The sequence below is a fragment of the Melanotaenia boesemani genome, chromosome 6 (genome assembly GCF_017639745.1).
Source record: "Melanotaenia boesemani isolate fMelBoe1 chromosome 6, fMelBoe1.pri, whole genome shotgun sequence".
NCBI lineage: Eukaryota > Metazoa > Chordata > Actinopteri > Atheriniformes > Melanotaeniidae > Melanotaenia > Melanotaenia boesemani.
The window spans coordinates 20,786,417-20,804,252 of record NC_055687.1 but is presented as its reverse complement, the minus strand read 5'-3'; the positions used below and the strand labels follow the sequence as shown (position 1 = coordinate 20,804,252).

Genomic DNA, 17,836 nt, shown 5'->3' with positions numbered 1-17,836 from the left:
ATGCACTTTTTATACCCAACCAGGTTGGTGACTTGTCGCTTTTAACCTAATTAAAGGGTATTAAAAACATTTCTTTAATATTACAGAATCAGATTTTGTCTTTCCCCTTTTTTTAATCTGAACTGTTGTCTGTTGAATGTTTTAAATATAGGGTTTAAAGGACTTGCCAAACATTTTACATTTTTATGCAGCATTCAAACTTGTTCTTGAGTAAAAATAAAAACTACTTTGTGCCACTGGGTGAAATGTTTAGTGCATTATGGCTCCAAAGCAATTGAGAATATGCTGCCAATATGGAGAAAAGTCTTTTATACAGTGTTAAGTGAATGTATGTATGTGTTATTTGCATTAAATTATATTTTCGTATTTTTCTGAAGGGGAAAAAAATGTATAAACCAGAGGTGGTGGTGTACTGTATTTCTTCAAAAAGCAGCTTCGTGTAAACTTTTGTAATAAATCTTTAAAAAAAAGGGAAATAAAAAAGGAAAAAATAAAAGAATAGAAGTTCCTCTGACTCCTCCTTTATAAACTGTTTGGACACAATTTAGTTTCAGAGACTTTATTAGATTTATTAGATACATAGGACTCACTAAACTAATGAAACAGTTTTATGAATGAAATAACTTAATACGGTAAAAGAAGAACAAAAGAAATAAATTTAACAGAAGCTTGGCATGCACTGATTAGCTGATAAAGTTTTTTAGGAATCTGGAGACAAATGATCAGAATCAAAAAGGAAACCTAACAAAAACAAACCTACATCATACACAAAGTATCAAGGCTGCCACAATATTGTTGTTTTTAATAATTCTAAAATAGACAATCTGATCTAATGATATTCTGTATATTGATAGAATCACTGAAGATTTCTCCCTGACTGCATACAGTGCACCAAGGCTGCTTTCTTTGAAGGCTGAATAATAAACTTGTACAGTGATGCTTAAGGGGAAAGCATTTGTTTGCATGTGTTAAATCTAAGTTTGGTAAACACTTATCTCTTTCCCTGATTGGTTAGATCCTGTAGTCTAAGGGATCTGTGAGAGCCAAGTGTGTTTACAATCAGTATACTGTATGTATACAGTCTTAAAATTATTCTTCAAATCCAAATTAATCAAAATCCTTAACCTATTAAAAAAAACTGATTTGCAAACTGATTCAGTAGCAACAAACTAATGAATTAAAATGTTATTTTTAAATGTCACCCTAAAGCCTTTCTCTATGTTAAAGAAAGTAAAAGACTGAAAGAGAAGACCTTTACACCATCACATGCAAAAAGAGCGCAGAGTGATTCAGTTCAGTGGTTCACAAGAAGTTGGTAGCCCAGATGTGCAGATTTTTTTTTGTTTCTAGTCAAAGTTGAGCGGGTGTCCGTCGAAGTGAGTGAGCACATGGTTTTCAAACACCTTCTGGTCGCAGTCCAGTGGGAACTGCTCGCTGCACATCGGGCAGCTTTTCCAGTGGCTCTCCACATGCTCCTCAAACTTGCTCTGGTCATAGTTGGGCGGGAAGATGACCTTGCAGAGCGGACATCGTTTCATGTCCATGCTGCACATGGGGGAAAGGACAATGGAAGAGAGGCTTGTGTTAAAAAGCAGTCAAGATGTGGGCAAACCAGGAGTGCAGGCTAATAAGGAGCATCTGTCTGATGCAAAGTGGGTGGCCTTCTGTTCAATGAATACCAACAAAAGAGGGTGTGTGCTGCTGAACACTTTATACGAGTTACAATACACAGGTTTAGCAATGCTAGGTTGTGGCAAACTTCGATGGCATTTATGAGAGTTCAGACATTGGGGGTTTGTGTTACCTGGGATCAAAGCAGAAGGCAGTTTGTCCATCATTCACAAATGGGCTACGAGTTTCTGTTGCTGTGGGCTGTTCGTTGGCATTAACCTAAGAAAAAAATGAAGACAAACAAGAAAGAAAAAGACAAGAATAAAATCAACAGTACGAAGCAGATGGGGAACACAAATGAACTTCAGATCATTTTTGCAGAATTAGGTCTGCAGTCACCATATCCGTTCATATACCGTTCAAACATAGTCTTGTTTAGGCAATATCCTGATTCTATACAGCACATTTTCTCTTCTTAATCTCTAAAACAGTGGCTCTCAAACTGTGCAGCGACAACAGTGTGGCCTGGTACAGGCCCAGATGTGCTGTGGAATTTTGTGAGAACCATAAATTATGACAACATAAAGAATTATGAATTTTAATTTATTACATTAGTACTTCACACATACTCCGTCCCAAAAACATTTTCTTTTGGTCCGATGAAAATATTTTAAAAATTGCTTCTCAAATCGAACCAGAATTTGTTCACAGCAAATTTTGAGTAAGACATTAAACAGAAAAAAAAAACAAGCAAAAAAACATCCACTAAGAAAAAATTCCTCAAATTATTTTGCTTAATATTTTATGAGTAATAAAATAAATGAAAATTAAATTAAAAATAGTTAATCTCAGGGAGAAATTGCAATGTTGTAATAGGGGTTTTTATTTATTTATTTTTTATAATAACAATAATAATTAATTAGATGATAAAGTCCTGTTCCAGAGGATGATGTCTGCTGGCAGGAATGACCTCCAGTACCTCTCCGTCTTGCATTGGACTTGAAGAAGCCTCTCACTAAATGTGCTTTGTTGTTTCCGCACTGTTGTGTAGAGGATGTGAAGAATCATCCATTATTTCCAGCACTGTTTCCAGGGGCTCCAGATTTATCCCCAGCACAGAACCAGCCTTCTTAATCAGTTTTTAATATAGCTGTTTTACCTGTCCCTCTATTTTTCATTAGTAGATAAACCATAAATAAACATTATGAATCTTATATAATGATATACAGACTTATTTCCATAGGTTAGAACACGGGTCTGTATGAAGATTTTGGCTTTGTTTGTTGTATGGCTGGGTTGAAACCTGACTGAAAAAAACATTGACTGCAGCAAATCATCAGCTACAGTGCAAGAATAAAAAGATGATTCATGAAGTATAAAATACATAGAGGGGCCTACATTGTTGTTTTCCTCTGACTCTTCGTGGCCTTCTGGCCGGCTGTGGTTGCGTGTGGGTTGGATGCACACCACATTGCTGTCCCAGGAGGGTGGACCCACGGGGGGCAGCCTGAGCGGCTGATCATCTGAGAACTCCTCCTCCGTCTCATCTGCTGAGATAATTCAGGAACATCACTACTGTGTGTGGAAGTAAATTATTTCTGCTTGTGGAAAACAGCGTGCATAATTTCAGGGAAAACATAAATAAGAAAACAGCAGTCACCTTTTGAGTCAGAGATAGAATAAGGGTTTCCAAAGTGCAGCTTGCTGGGGCTCTGAGAAACCAGCAGAGGGGTAGGGGCATCCTGGGCATAAGGAACAGGGTATTGAAGGAATAAAGGCACACTGGACTGGAGGTTCTCCAAACTGGTTTTCTCACTGGCCCCCTGATCTCCCTTCTTGCAGCTACACTTCTTGAGCTCCTGGGGAACACAACAGCAAGATTCAAACTATTTCTTTTTTTTCTTTTTTTTAAACAACAGCTCAGTCATGTGTAAAAATGAAATCCAACAATGGAAAACATATTGCATAAAGGAGCTTTTTGTTTTCTTCGTTCAATGTAATTTTAACATGAGGTAAATCCTTTTGGCATTGACATTAGACAATCTGACTTAGAGGGAACAACATCACTGGGGAACAGGACTGTTTTTACCCTTTTCTCACGTAGATTCTGCCTAACTGATTTGGGGATGAAAACAACAATCATGAGGACAAAAAAAGGTACTTTTTTAACCAACTGGACATCAGTATCAATTGGTTAGAAAAGTTCCTGATTTTACCTGTCGGCCAGTCTCATAAGGTAAGCAATACTTGACTGCTTACTGTCATAGAGCTGTAAGCTGCTGTGTTTTGTTCTGCACAATGACTATAATTAGCACCTCAACTTAAAAAAAAAAAAGAAACATTTAAAGCTCAAAAGGTAATGAAACTACATTTTACTGACATTAGTTACTGCTGCCAAGTTAATTTACACTCTAAACCTTAAATTAAGTGATTCCACTCCTCTGGAGTGTACCAGCATTACCTCAAAGCAATATTTAAGGTCCATGAGGATCTAACTGTGGCTTAAAGTAATTGAATGTAAAATAAGAACTCATTTACTTTGCATCTACAATTAAAGGCATTTTAAACAGAGACCAGAATGGAAGAGGCAAAATGGCAGGGGTATGGCACATTTCAGGGAATTTTTAGAGTGGGAGAAAGTCTTTAAAAGAGAATAATAGTTGTCACTAACCCCCTCTAGTTTTTCCTTCTCCTTCACAACAAATGCAAGCATGTCCTTCAGCTCCTTCAGCTCACGTCCCTTCTCAGCTACCTGGCTCTGAAATAAACAAAGGACACAAAAACAAAGGAATGAAGAGGAATCTTCTATTGTTTCTCTTTTGGTGTGCTGCTGATTGAAGACTGCGTTATTGAAATACAGTCAGATCTTGGAATGTGACACTAATTGATCACAGCCATAAAAGGCTTCCTTTTGCTAAGGTCTGATTTATGTACGATACTGCTCAAAGCACAGCAACCTGTTTGAATTCCCCTAAGACACTAAGCAAATATCCGCCTGACCTGAGCCAAGCACAGCATTAGTCAGGCAACCAGAGAAGAGTCCTCCGAGCCAACCCTTGCTTGTCTCCAGATCCTGACATAAACAGCAGTAAAATGTCGTCTCACAGATAGGTCTGCTCATAAACAACACTGTCAGAGCAACTGTGTTCAAGGGGGAGAGATACCATCAAAGTCTCGATCCTTGAGCAAGACCAGCCATACACAGCGGTAAAAGCACAGAAGAGCCTAAAGACAAAACTGCTTTGAAGACAGCACCACAGCCTGAGTAGAGCTAAGTGTCTGACCTTACAACGATCCTCTTCTGCTGCCAGCTGCAACTTCAGGTTCTCGTTGGTCTTCAGCTGCTCCTTAAATTTCACCTCCATCTTGGCCAGCTCATCAGCAAACATGCAGCTACGCTCCTTCTCTTCCTACAGAGCAACAAAAGTTTACCAGCCCATTTTCATCACATCATATCTTTAAGTTGAAGACTCTGATTTGTTTGAATGTTTACTTGTGGCTGAAGAGTGCAAAAAAATAAATTCTTACAATCAGCATCTGCTTGCATTTTCTGTACTTGTCATTCCTGTCAGATGCCTCTCTGCTTATTCCTTTTAACTTTTCTTGAATGATGGCTTCAAACATGGGATCAGCAGAACCTGGGCTCCCTGTGAAGATGTGAAGGCCAGTCAAACACTTAAAAAAAAACTTAAAATGTATATATAATTTTTAAACATGTCTGCTTTTTACCAAAACATTATGAAATATTAATTAACCAGAATTCTGTGAAATTAAACTAAGAAGGTATAAAAGACAAACATAAGAAATTACAAACTTGAACATGATCATGTCATTAAAAGTGATTTTTATTGTTGATAGCATCAACAGAAAAACAACATTTTTTAAATTCAAAACAAACGGACACAACCCGACACACTGCAGATACCTGGCACTGACGTGTCTGGACTCCCTGATGCGGGCACTGCGGCGGTCTCATGTGCGGAGCTTCTCTTTAGCTCCTGTCAGAAAAATAAGTAGTGAAATTACATCATTTATAACACAACACATTGTCTATAAGAACAATGAATGTTGATGAAGATGAGTTTGTCCAAACAAATATATATATTTTGTTTGTAATATGACAGCATTTAAAAGGATGTAATTAGTATGAATAGTGTTACAGAAATCTAACATGAGCTCTGTTCTTTCACTTAAACAATTATTAAAGCATGTTTGCTGATGTCTGGTGGAGCCTACCCCTTGCTGTTCAGAGAGTTTAAGCACTTGTTTTTGCAAACGCTGACATTCCTTGTATTTCTCCTTGTAATGCTCTGCTGCCATGTGCAGCCGCAGCTTTAGGTCTTCCACCTCTCTATGCAGCTCTGCTACAACAGCTGGGTCTGTGGTAGCTTTTTTCTCCACTTTGGCCTGCTAACATAAAATATTAGAGCAAGACAGATCAAATGACAGCTACATCAGTGACATTTAAGATCACAGGTAATACGTAAACAAAGAAAAGAAAGCCTAAAAAATGACCATTTGACTCTAAGCTGTCACCTACAGTGACAACCACTGTGTTTATATCAAAGTGCTGTTGATATACTTTGGTATAAGATTGGTGATCACTAAAAATCAACTTTGGAAAATGTTGCATCCACCGTCAAAGACAGAAGCAGTAAAACTACCTGTGGGAGAAATGTGTTTTTGTTCCCTCGTACCATTAACTTCCTCACTTGCTTTAACCAAACCAGGTACACCTGCTGTACAGTTTAACAGTTACACGCATGACTTTTATAATATGTCAGCTATCAGTTCTGCGTTTTGTAATAAAAAATGTTGTGAGCTACATTCGTATATAAGGTGAACACATCAACAGAAAATATATAAACTTGTAGAAACTACATGTAAATTATTTCTTGTTACATTTATGATGTCAGTTACTCAGTAAAAATGATAACAAAAGAATGCTAATTCGGTTGTTTTCATCTATTTGGTAATCACTACTTTCACTTCCCCCACCACCTCTTTATGATAAAACCAAATACATTTAAATACACATTAGCATTTCCCATTAAACTCTATGCTTCGTTTTTTTTGGTAATATGTACCATTTCCTTCTTGGCCTCTGCCCTCATCTGCTCTACCAGAAGCTCCAGGTGGATGCACTGGGCCTGAGCTTCAGCCTTGGCCTGACGAAGGGCATCTGCCTCAAGCTTCATATGGTACAGTTCGGACATGGTGCGGTCCCGTGCGCTAGAGGCATCCCTCAACTCGGCCGCCAACAAAGACGACTGCTGCTGGTTGGCCTGCAGCTGCTCCTCTTTCTGCCGCAGCTGCTCCTTCAGTGCCTTCATGTCTCCCTGCCAAAAATAAATATTTTGGGTGAAATATTTTTATTTCAATACAGTTGTGAAAGACACTTTGTTATTTGTCATTATTGTTATTGATTCTTCATATGATAAATCTTCAAAATACAAAATACTAATCATCTTAAGTTAAACATCATATTCTTTGCCTCTTTCAAGCTTCAGAAAATAAGCCATATATACCATGGGGGAAACTTTGGCCAGGGTCTCTTTGTATTGCTTCTCCTTCTCATTGAGGCATGCCTGCAGGCGCCCCACCTCCTCTTTAAACTGGGCAATTGTGTTTTCCTTGTTTACATCCACAGACCTTAGCATCTGCAGCTCTGCACTCAGTTTAGTGTTCTCCAACTCTCGGTTTTTCAGGTGAATCTGGTGCACAAACAGACCCCCACAGAAAGACACAATAAAACACAAAGTTTTAAATTAAAAGATAGAGTTGTTTGTTTCTTGCCTCATTTATATACCAATCAAAATAATGTACCAAAGTATATGGAGGATCTAATCTATTAAAATAAATGTTGCATGACCTCATTTACAAAACAGAAATTGAGATAGGGCCATAAAGTTGTCCTTTTGCGACAGCCATAACTTTTGATGAAGCAAATTAAATTAGATATGGGTTTTTGGCTCTATTTCTGTGGCGACAGTACTGTATTTAGCAGTCCCACTTCCTGCACAGTGCCCACCACATCAAAGACAAACAAACACCAGACGGACCAGCAGACAGAATAAGGCATGCCCTGTTTAGCCTAAAATGTCCCACAAGGATATGCAAAATAATCCCAGTAGCAGAGAGTGAAAAACAGGAAAGAAACAGAAAATGTCAAAGACCTATATGTCTAATTATGGTGACTCTAAAATCACAACAATCCAAGAGATTATATATTGTAAGGCTGTCAGTATGAAGGTAACCTTATAAACAATGTCTTCATGTGAAAGTAAAGTACCTTGCTGACACAATTCATTTGTTTATTTATTTTGGATGGAGCTGCATGTACATTTTTAAGCATAAACAATTGTCACTGGAGGAACAAACCTTGGAGAAAAAACATAAAAAAGAACTTACAAAAAAACAGTTCATTACCTTGTAAAGTTCCTTCTCATCTTTCTCATTCTTAAGGTGCGATTCAAGAGCCTCCTTTTCTGTTGTAACTTTTTTAACTCGATCTTTAAGACTAATAAAAAAGGAGTAAAAATCATTAAGTCTTACTTTATTACATGCTTAAGTAACACTGTTGAAGTTTTTTGTGCATATAGCCAAAACATTAATTCAATAAATATGAAATAACTCACCTGTCCAACTCAGTTTCCTTCTGAAGGCCCTTCTGTGTGACTCCAATCAGATCCTCCTCCAACTGCACAATTCTGGCTGTGGCCTCCTCCAGCCTCCTCTTAACCTCCTCTTTCTCCTCTGACAGGGCCTGAGAAGAATGCTGTACCTCCTGCAAGATGGACATATAAAATAAAATTGAATGATTAAGTTTGGAGATTTCATTAAGTGAATATTTATTCATTTTGATATAAATGGCATATGACTATCTATGCCATGACCCTTCAGGAATGGAAATGCATTATCATCTAATATTACAAACTAGTATTTGCTTCAGAGTTCCATCTCTTTCCATACCTGTCTAAACTTGTGGAAAGTATACGTAAGGCATAAAAAATATTGTCTTTAAATATACAACCATAAATCAAATTGAACATTATCATTCCAAGCAGGGGTTCAGGCTCATAAGCTTACATAAAAAGGAAAACAAAATACTTTTTTGTAATATGTTTATAGGAGGAATTTTGAAAACCTTATATTAACACCACATAAAAAATCATATGAAAGTATAGCCATAAAATTAACAGCCACAAATCTGTAATCATATTTATATCTGCAAACCCTTTAAAGCCAACGGCATTAAAGCCAAAGAACGGCAAGATGAATTATTTCTGACAATGCTTTTAAGACTTAATGCTACACAATAAAGAACAGAATTACAACTTTGATAACGCAGACATTTATATTTGTAAGCGTGTGATTTACGCTTTAAGCATGTCAAGACTTTAGATTATTCTGCATATTTGGAATGCTTCACTAGGGGGTGCTGAGAGACTATTCGGCCATATGTTGAGAGGTCTGAATACATTTAAGAAAAGGACCACGGGGCCCATCTTATGAATGAATGATTTCTTAATATGCCACTAATTTAAAGTATGTTAAAGACAATATGTAAAAGACATATGTTTTATAATAGTAGAAATTTCCCCTTCGTACGGCTGGCACTTCAAACTACCTTCAAAAACAGACTGAGCTTACTTGAGTCTCTCTCCTCAACTGAGCACAGGTCTCCTTTTCTTGCTCATACTCCTTCTGCAGATTCTCCTTCTCTGCTTCCAACTGCTCCTTCTCCTGCTGCAGCAGGGACATATTTCTGAGGAGCTCCTCTTTTTCTCTTTGGGCTTCTTCCACCTTTTGCTATTTAAAAAAAAACAAACAAAAAAAAAACAATTTTAACATTTCTAACATCTAGTATTTATTTTTTACTGTGTTACAATGAGTACATAATGGAGCTATGACAGCAAAATAAGATAATTAATTATTTTGGATGGAGTACTGCTACAGAGGTACACTATACACTACCTCAAGGAAGCCAGCTTTGGTTGTGACGACCAGGATGTCAGAGTTGCATTCATCCTCAACAGTCAGTAGTTCATCCTCTGAAGGGCTGTTGGCCCGAAACTGGAACGGTGTGCTAGCCCCACGGATCTCCCCTTTGTGGGTCACGTAACAAAACTGGTAGAACTCACCATCATCATTGGGCACATAATATCCTGAGGAAGAATGTCAGTCAGTGAATATAATAAAGGACATAAAAATTAATAGATTCATCCATAACCCTCACCACAGCTCAACACTTCACTTATCATATACTACACGGTTTTCCCAAAGTCACAACTAACTTAAAGAACTGCTAAGACCTGGCAGTTATCTGAAACACTGCATGTGTGTGAAGTTGTTGGTTTGAATCTAAAAAGCAAACCAAATATGTTTTTATTTTCCTTATGCACTACTTTCCATTCCTTTATGGAGAATAGTATTCAAATAAAAACAAACATTAACTCACATGCAGTTAACACTAGGACATATATGTGTGGGGAAAGTGTAACATTTCATTTTATCGACTGATTCAGTCTTAAACTTTTAACAATCCTCTACAGACCTCTGGTATATGGTTATTAAAAGGTGTCAAAATTATAGAAAACTATGGTATGATCTTACCTTGAAAGATCACTGTTCTGTTGACTGCGGTGCCTTCCACATAGTTCTCAGGGAGAGGCGACCACAAGAATGTGTAATAGTCCCTTGCCGTGCTCCAACCAACCTGTGAGACATTGTGGGGAAATCTATTTAACCAAACACTCCAATCACATCAGTGTAGGCTAATAACAATGAAGAAGTAACTGGGAAACTTTCTGGAATCTACATAGTGTCACTTCTAAAATATCTAACCTGGTTTATTGAGGTAATGATGGGAATTAAACCCCTGTTGCAATGACAGCATAGGAACATGTCTACTTTCATATTTATATTCTAAAAGAAAGAAAGATCATCATTTTGCAACCACCTCCTGGTCACAGTGCGCATGTGGCCTAGCACTTGTCATGAACAAGCCAAACTGTGGAAATGCAGCTACAACTCACTTCTAACAGGAAGAGGAAAATAGGTGAAAATTTTATACATAGTCAACTTGAAAATGAAAACCAAAATGTAATTATATGTATTTTATGTGTTGTTAACTGATGTCTGATGAGGGGGAAGTGCTGCAAATACATCCATAACTTTAGACTGGTGCCATAAAACTGTCAAACCTAATCAGTGTCACATCGAGCTGGCTGGTTTTTGGTGTGTGTGCTCGCGCACACACATAGTCTAACACATGCACCCACATCAAGCCCAGTCAAACCAGGCTATTACACCAGCCTCTACCATGAAAATACTTTAAATCATGTGATGTGGCTGTCAAAAATGTGCATTTTATTTTTGATTCATTTATTTATCATGAACTGGACAGTTGAAAGAGATATTACTCTTGGTTGAAGGTAGTCTTTTCTCACTCTCTGGGCAATTTATTTCTCACCTGTGTGCAAACAGCCTACAGCTACAATGCTGTGTGTGTGTTCATCAGAGCCAGGATGGAAGGCTCTGGTGCTCCCAAAACCCCCAATTGTTACCAGTGCAGCTCAAGCTACAAGCAGTTAAAAACAGGAAGCAATTAAAACGTGTGCCTAGTTAGGGAGTGTCATTACTGAAGGCTAGCCCTTACATGTCCACTCATTAGAGCTGCAGAGGTGGTGGGAGAAAACTGAAAGGAACTTGAAGCACACCAGTGTGTATATAAACAAGAAAGTAGAGCGACACAGTACTGGAGAAACCTAAAATGTTAGTGACTTACACAGGCAACACTGAAAGACAAAAATCTCTATGTCTAAAAAAAAAAAAAAAAGATAAGAAAACGACAAGTAACATTAAGACAACATTTCACTGACTTTCAATAAAGTCATACAAAGATTTCTGTCAGCAAGAAAGCTGACAGAATATTGCTGCGGGAGGTAATGTATTGTCAACAAGCCAGTCAAACTGCATGAATTCAGGAGTGAGCAGTTCATGAATCACTCAGAGAGATTGTGCTCAGAGACAAGTTAATTATAAAGCTGGGCATACTTTCTCCAAAGCATCACTGACAACATGCCCCAACAATAATCCTCCATGAGCCAAAGAACTACTGACACATAAGTGTGGTAACAGTAAAGAGTCGTCTGTAAGCTAATAAAAACCTGTATATTTTCTCTTCATCAATAACATGTCATTCAAGAAAATGTATCAGTTGACTCAAACATTATTTTAAACTGACATGTTGTAGCATTGAATGTTTACAAATATATTTAATCCTAATCACAGTCAGCTTTTATTTTCATCCAATTTACTGGAAAGTATTCCAGTAAAGTATTCCAGTAAATTGTCATCAAATATTTCTGAATATGTACTATTCCTTATTTAAAGTTAAATTCCAGCAAGTATTAATACCCTGAAAATTCATAAGAGTTGCTCAAAACTATATTTCATAATTTCTCCTATTAAAAAAACAAAACAAAAACATCTTAAAGCCATTAAACTAATTTGTGTATGCCTCCAAATCTTTTTCCTCATTCAGTGAATGGGGATCAAAAATTATGTTCAACTGGCCACACCTGTGTCTTCACCCAACAGCACCAACTAGAGCCTACTGGGTCATCCATCTAACCATCCATTTTCCATACACGTTTATTGTAGTGCAGGGCCACAAGACGGCTGCAGCCTATCACCTGCTGGCTCAATCTGGGCCAAATCCTAGCTGCTAACAGCTAGCACCAATCCAATCAGTAGAGCCTGGATTGTGCAGGTTGAACCCTCTCTCACGGCCCATGCCCAGTCTTGGCAGCTAGCATATGTTTTTATCAGCCCTGACTCCTTCTCAGCCCAGGTCTATTCCCAGCAAACTTCAGTATGGAAGATGTGGCTGTCTGACTGCACCTTTCTGAGACTGTAGATGGTTGTGATCATCTGTCAACGTCTATCAACACAGACAGAGAGATTTACACAATTACAAACTTGCACTCAGCATTTTCCAACAAAGCTTTGTAGTTTGTACGCTTTAGAAATGAGTGGTTTTAAGATCTGCTCTGCCAGTTGGTGCCTATCTTAAGGCTATTCACAAAGCAATGAGGCATCCAGCAACAATGAAGTGCTGAATCCAGTATTTTATCAGCCTCCAGAATACCTGACTTACCTTGAGTAACCTAACATGACATCATATAGAATTGAGGTTATGAAAAATATTTGCATTTAAATGTGTAAAACCCAAAAGACTTATAATGAATTGCTGACATGAATTTGCAACAGGCTACAAATAAGGTTTTAATCAATGTTCTTCAGACAAAGTAATGACTGAGAATTTAGTCAATGGAGGTAAACACAATCCTTATCTTACAGATATAAAGTTAGTTATAGCCTGCACAATAAAATGTAACTATGTTCAATTTAATACTCATGTAATTTACTGACAGTCTTACTTGGTCTGACTAGCAGTTAATGCTGGCTAAAGTTTTAAACTGTTGTGGCTGTTTTAACCCATTTTTTACACCTATCTACTTGTGCTACTCTTTCAGTATATGTTATTTTATTTTTATCTAAATTCCTCTGTTCTACCAAAAACAAAAAAAAAATTCACACAAGAAGTGACATTAACTCAAACAGAGAGACAGAAGTTTGTGTTTTTTCCACCATTTGTTTTCAACTAATCTCACCATCTATCTCATCTCTGGCAGATAAAGCATGTTGGCCTGGAAGAGCCTTGCTACACTTCAGACAAGTTTAAAATAAACTACTGCCACTGTACTCGATTTAATGTTCTCCTATAATGAGATCCATGTGGAACACAGGCTTGTGGTGGGGCCAAAATGCTCCATTCCCTCTGCCAAGCTCATCTTTCAAATAAGCATGATAACAGCTAAATCCACCATGTCTCCATTTTCTTCAATACAGAATATTTTGTTCTTTTTAGCAAAGTGAAAATTATTTTTTGTCAGCAGTACAAATTTCTGAGGCAAACTGATATGTGTTCTTTAGCTCAGATTAACAGGTTTCATATTGAGGTTAGATAGTCAAAAAGTCATTTAAGTTCCACAAGGGAAAAAGCAACAAAAGAACAACATCTCCAATACGCTACAGTCATACAGTAAAGATTCGTGCTTACCTACTCATGTCACAACAGCTGTGAATCAATTATATTAATTTACATCTTAAAAATTATTTCGAGATTTTAATAAATATGATCATTCACCTTAAATATTCCAACCCAGTCCTTTGGATGTGGTTTGATGAACTGTGTCAGGGTATATTGACATTCCAGGGCAGCGTGGGGCAGGTAACTCTTCCCCACATTCTGGAAGATGACGTGAGCAAAGTTTGATGTGTCCATGTTGTTGTTCGATAAAGTCCGACCAAGGAACAGTGCCATAAATTATTCAGTAGTGGCTACACAAGAAGAGACAAAAATAAAATAATGACTAACTGAAGATAACACTGCAATACAGCTGTTTACACAGACTGGCAATCAGTGAGAAATGAAGCCATCTTTACATTATAAAACAGATCAAAAATGTGAGGAAACAATGATGTCAATTTCCACAACAGTACTTGTCATGGTGCACCTGGCAATCAAGAACAAGATTTATTAAATATTAGTAATAAAGGTTTTGAAATTTCACCATTCCAACATGTTCCATGCTATGGAAACCAATGGCTCGGCATTGATAATTCATAACCAAGATTTCAGCCCATACAAAATTATGTTTTATTATTACTAATAACTGATGATTTTTCAACCCAGACAGAACAACAAAGTTGCACAGTTAAGTTATGTTACATTTAACTACTGTTAAACTCGGAGGATGAAGCAGCTACTTTAAATTGCTCTTGCAATAAATTTTAAATGGAGTGTCATATTAACATTACTGTGATATGTTAGACAGTATTGCTGGGCGATATGGGCTGAAACCGGTATTTTTTGGCTTCATCCAAATACATGATATACATCCCAATGTTTTGAAATCTACTTTAAAACATGGTGTAAATATTTAATTCAACATTATCATGCATTAAAAGACAACAGTAGGATTTAAGTAAGCTCAGCGAAATTTATCTTTATTGTGATTTTTCCTTTTCTACAAACTTCTGGGGACCTGCACTCAAACATTTGTTTTCCCCGTCATTAGGGGGGTGCCTCAACTTCCCAACAGCAACTCCCACCAACCCTAGTAGATTAAGTTTATTTTATTTTCTATAATTACTCAATTAATATCTGATATTTTTTTTTATTTAATTATTTTATATTAAATTATTATCTTATGTTATTTAGGTTATTTTAATTTAGCACCAGAAGTAATCTAAGGTTCCTTTTCCTATAGAACAGGTTTATATTTTGTCTTTATTATAAAAACTAAACTGCCTGGTTTTATTTATCTTATTCGCATGTTGACATGTAATTATGTCACGTCTGTACATGCACACACAGGTCAGCTACACAGTTTGCAAGCTCCAGTTTCAATCCCCATCATGCACACAATTCAGTAAGAAAAATATGAGCTGTTCATATTGGGAAATGGTCTGCAACAGTGTGAGGATATAGATTAATTTCATCCTTTCCTGGTATAGTAATTTTCAGGGTTGCCATCTGGTCAAAATTTTAGTTACTTGTGCCGCTCTCAGCACATTAAAAGGTAAACACTGCTAAGGACAATGGTACAGAATTCAATTACCTTACATGAACTAGCTCATCTGTATCTTAAAAAAAGGCCTGCATACATGGGTCAGTTTTGATGTAAACGAGCTGCTAGTGAAAATAACATTTCTAAATGATTTGTTTGGTTACTAAGCCAATTTAAGTATTTTCTTTTTCATAACAAAGACAAGGATGTGGCATAGTCATCTCCATCTGACTGAGTATAGGTTTTTGCTTCATTAGTTAGGTTTAGGCATGACATTTAGGATAACAATTTCATATCAGTGCCCATATCATGCAGCAGAAATTATGTCAAAGTACTGGCACATTTTGAACAAACTAAATACAGAAAGGTAGTCTTGTCTGTCAGTTATTCTTATGTGTTTGCTGGACAGGTCACTAAAAGAGACAATTAGGAGAGAAATGAAGAGTATACACCCTTCTCCAGATCCAAAAAAATACTATTGATCATACCTTTAAAGAGTAAAGTTCTGTTTCAGCAGTTTTTATTGAATCTGAGCAAAAAGTATCTTAGAGCTCTAATTCTTCCTGTCACTTGTAATGGTACTTAATTGATAATGCAGTTTTTGTTTTTTGATGGTCACAGTATACTTAAATTTAATGCAAGAAATGCATCATCCATGGATTTCATTCTTAGTTCATCCACGTTCTCTACCATATGAAAAACACTATGCACAATCACTATTTGATAATTAAGTGTTGACTCTAGACAGTGTGTTTAATATTTCATGAAATAATAAAGAAAGAGGCCACAATGAGCCATGAAAATCCTTAGTTAATCACGTAACTGTGCCTATGGAGATGGATGAACTTGACACAAAATATAATTCCACAGTGGTTGAACTCATTTCTTAGTTAAAAAAACTTGATTTCTAATTTTCAAATCCTCGTGACAGAGTACAGCGGCAACCAGATGAAATCACTGCCCAAATACTACATCTGCAAAACTAAAACGACTGTCCACAAAGAGAAGCAGATCAACAGTCTTGTTAAAGGGGTAGTGCATCCAAAAAGTGTTTCTGAGCAGTAAATAATGCAGTCTTACTTAATTGTGAGGAAAACCACCTATACTGTTGATAAAATTAGTATTTTGTCATTTATTTAAAAAACTGGATTTTGTGGGTAAAAAATGGCTCACAACACCCTACACAGGGTAAAACCAGGTTTTGTTTTTCATGATGTAGAGCCGTTCTGGTGCTTCTCTACTTCAACTTTACTTTAACCTACTGTAAATTTAAAAAAAAAGTTGTTTTGGTCTATTTGCGGTTGTTTTGTTTGCTCTTGCTTAGGTTTTCTTGACAGCTGTGCTGTTTTCCTCCTATCTGACACTTAGACTATCTTAGTCGGTCCACCCATTTCTAGTAATTTTGTATCATTAGTCCTTCACGTTCTTTGATAAAGTGGCCAATGGCCCACTTTTTCCTTTTGGTTTCTTGGTTTGTGATTTTTACACACATCTGAAATCACTCCATCTACTTGGGCACAGTTTTCAAATATTCTTACATATATTACGGTATGCGTAATTTTCTCATGTCGCCATTTGGCAAAACAACTTGGTATAATGGCACCATGTCATCTCGTTTAACTAACTATTTGTGACTAAAACTCGTCAGGAACATATTGATTGTAACACGATACAACAAATAACACCACGTAATTTGGGTGACATGACTTGTACAACAGCTGGGGTTTTCCATTTGGGCCTCAGCTGAATTTATTTTTCACGACGTAATTGGGCCTGAAACGAAAAATTATCCGAAACTCAGCTGTATAGTATAGCTGTATATACTCAATAGTTCCTTATTTGATCCATTCTACTGAATTAAAAACAATTATAAGAGTTCAAATAAAAACGCTAAAATGGCCCTCTGGTAAGTGCAAGTATGAGACAAGGCCTAAAGAGAAAGCAGTGATCATATCTGGCTAACTCAGCTATGAAGCTACCTAGCAAGCTAGCGTTAGCTACACACTTTGAAAGACGCATTACACATTAAACACATGGTTAAAGAACGCGTGTTTCTTATAAATATTTAACTGTTGAGTAAAATATTACCTTAAAGTGTTTTGAGCTCGTGACGTTTGGTTGTATAATACTCTAAATAAACACAGAAGGCGTAGTTTGACTGGAGAACACAGCTATCAGCTGGAAGACAAGGTTATCGCTAACGTAAACAGTTGGCTACGGGGTGTTACAAGGTACCTTCTGAATACAAGCAGAGCAAGTCGAAATATTAACATTTGTATTAATCATAACATTTACAATACAAACATTAAACATACCTTGTTGCCATGTTAAACAACAGCTGAGATCCCAAATTATCATGAAAATAATTGTTGACGCAGTTCAGTGCTTTCCCGTGTCCTCTTCCTGGAATAATAACAACGTTACATCATTTCCGGAATGAGACTGCTTCAGAAAAAAATGTACACACGTGATTATAATTTTATAACTTACATGAAAGAAAACATCCTTGGTACCTTCTATTAAAAAATATATTTGGTTTTAAGTAATTAAATTACATACATTAACTGTCGCCATTAATTGTT

At 36.8% G+C, this 17,836-nt stretch overlaps 1 protein-coding gene across 4 annotated transcripts; it reads right to left on the bottom strand.

Annotated features, from left to right (window-relative positions):
* Window positions 1-543: 543 nt before the first annotated feature.
* On the bottom strand, window positions 544-17,680 carry tax1bp1b (Tax1 (human T-cell leukemia virus type I) binding protein 1b). Of its 4 annotated transcripts, none has more exons than XM_041987821.1 (18): window positions 17,570-17,680; window positions 13,829-14,022; window positions 10,228-10,330; window positions 9,589-9,779; window positions 9,265-9,423; window positions 8,250-8,398; window positions 8,041-8,131; window positions 7,140-7,325; window positions 6,699-6,950; window positions 5,848-6,021; window positions 5,537-5,609; window positions 5,140-5,258; window positions 4,896-5,021; window positions 4,283-4,369; window positions 3,272-3,470; window positions 3,010-3,161; window positions 1,805-1,890; window positions 544-1,545 (listed from the first exon to the last, which is right to left on the bottom strand). In XM_041987821.1, the coding sequence occupies exons 2-18, from the start codon at window positions 14,003-14,005 to the stop codon at window positions 1,347-1,349; spliced, it is 2,523 nt and encodes an 840-aa protein (XP_041843755.1). In that variant the 5' UTR covers window positions 14,006-14,022; window positions 17,570-17,680; the 3' UTR covers window positions 544-1,346. The 4 variants fall into 4 exon arrangements, with proteins under 4 accessions (XP_041843755.1, XP_041843756.1, XP_041843757.1 ...); XM_041987822.1 differs by having other exon boundaries at window positions 3,010-3,158; XM_041987823.1 differs by having other exon boundaries at window positions 5,848-6,018.
* Window positions 17,681-17,836: the final 156 nt, after the last annotated feature.

Excerpts from the sequence above, each read along its gene's own strand:
- tax1bp1b (XM_041987821.1), bottom strand. The coding sequence starts at position 14,005 with ATGGCACTGTTCCTTGGTCGGACTTTATCGAACAACAACATGGACACA. Across the intron at positions 8,132-8,249 it reads AAGGAAACTGAGTTGGACAG|TCTTAAAGATCGAGTTAAAA; the intron begins GTGAGTTATTTC and ends CTTTTTTATTAG. Across the intron at positions 5,610-5,847 it reads AACTCTCTGAACAGCAAGGG|GAGCTAAAGAGAAGCTCCGC; the intron begins GTAGGCTCCACC and ends TTTTTCTGACAG.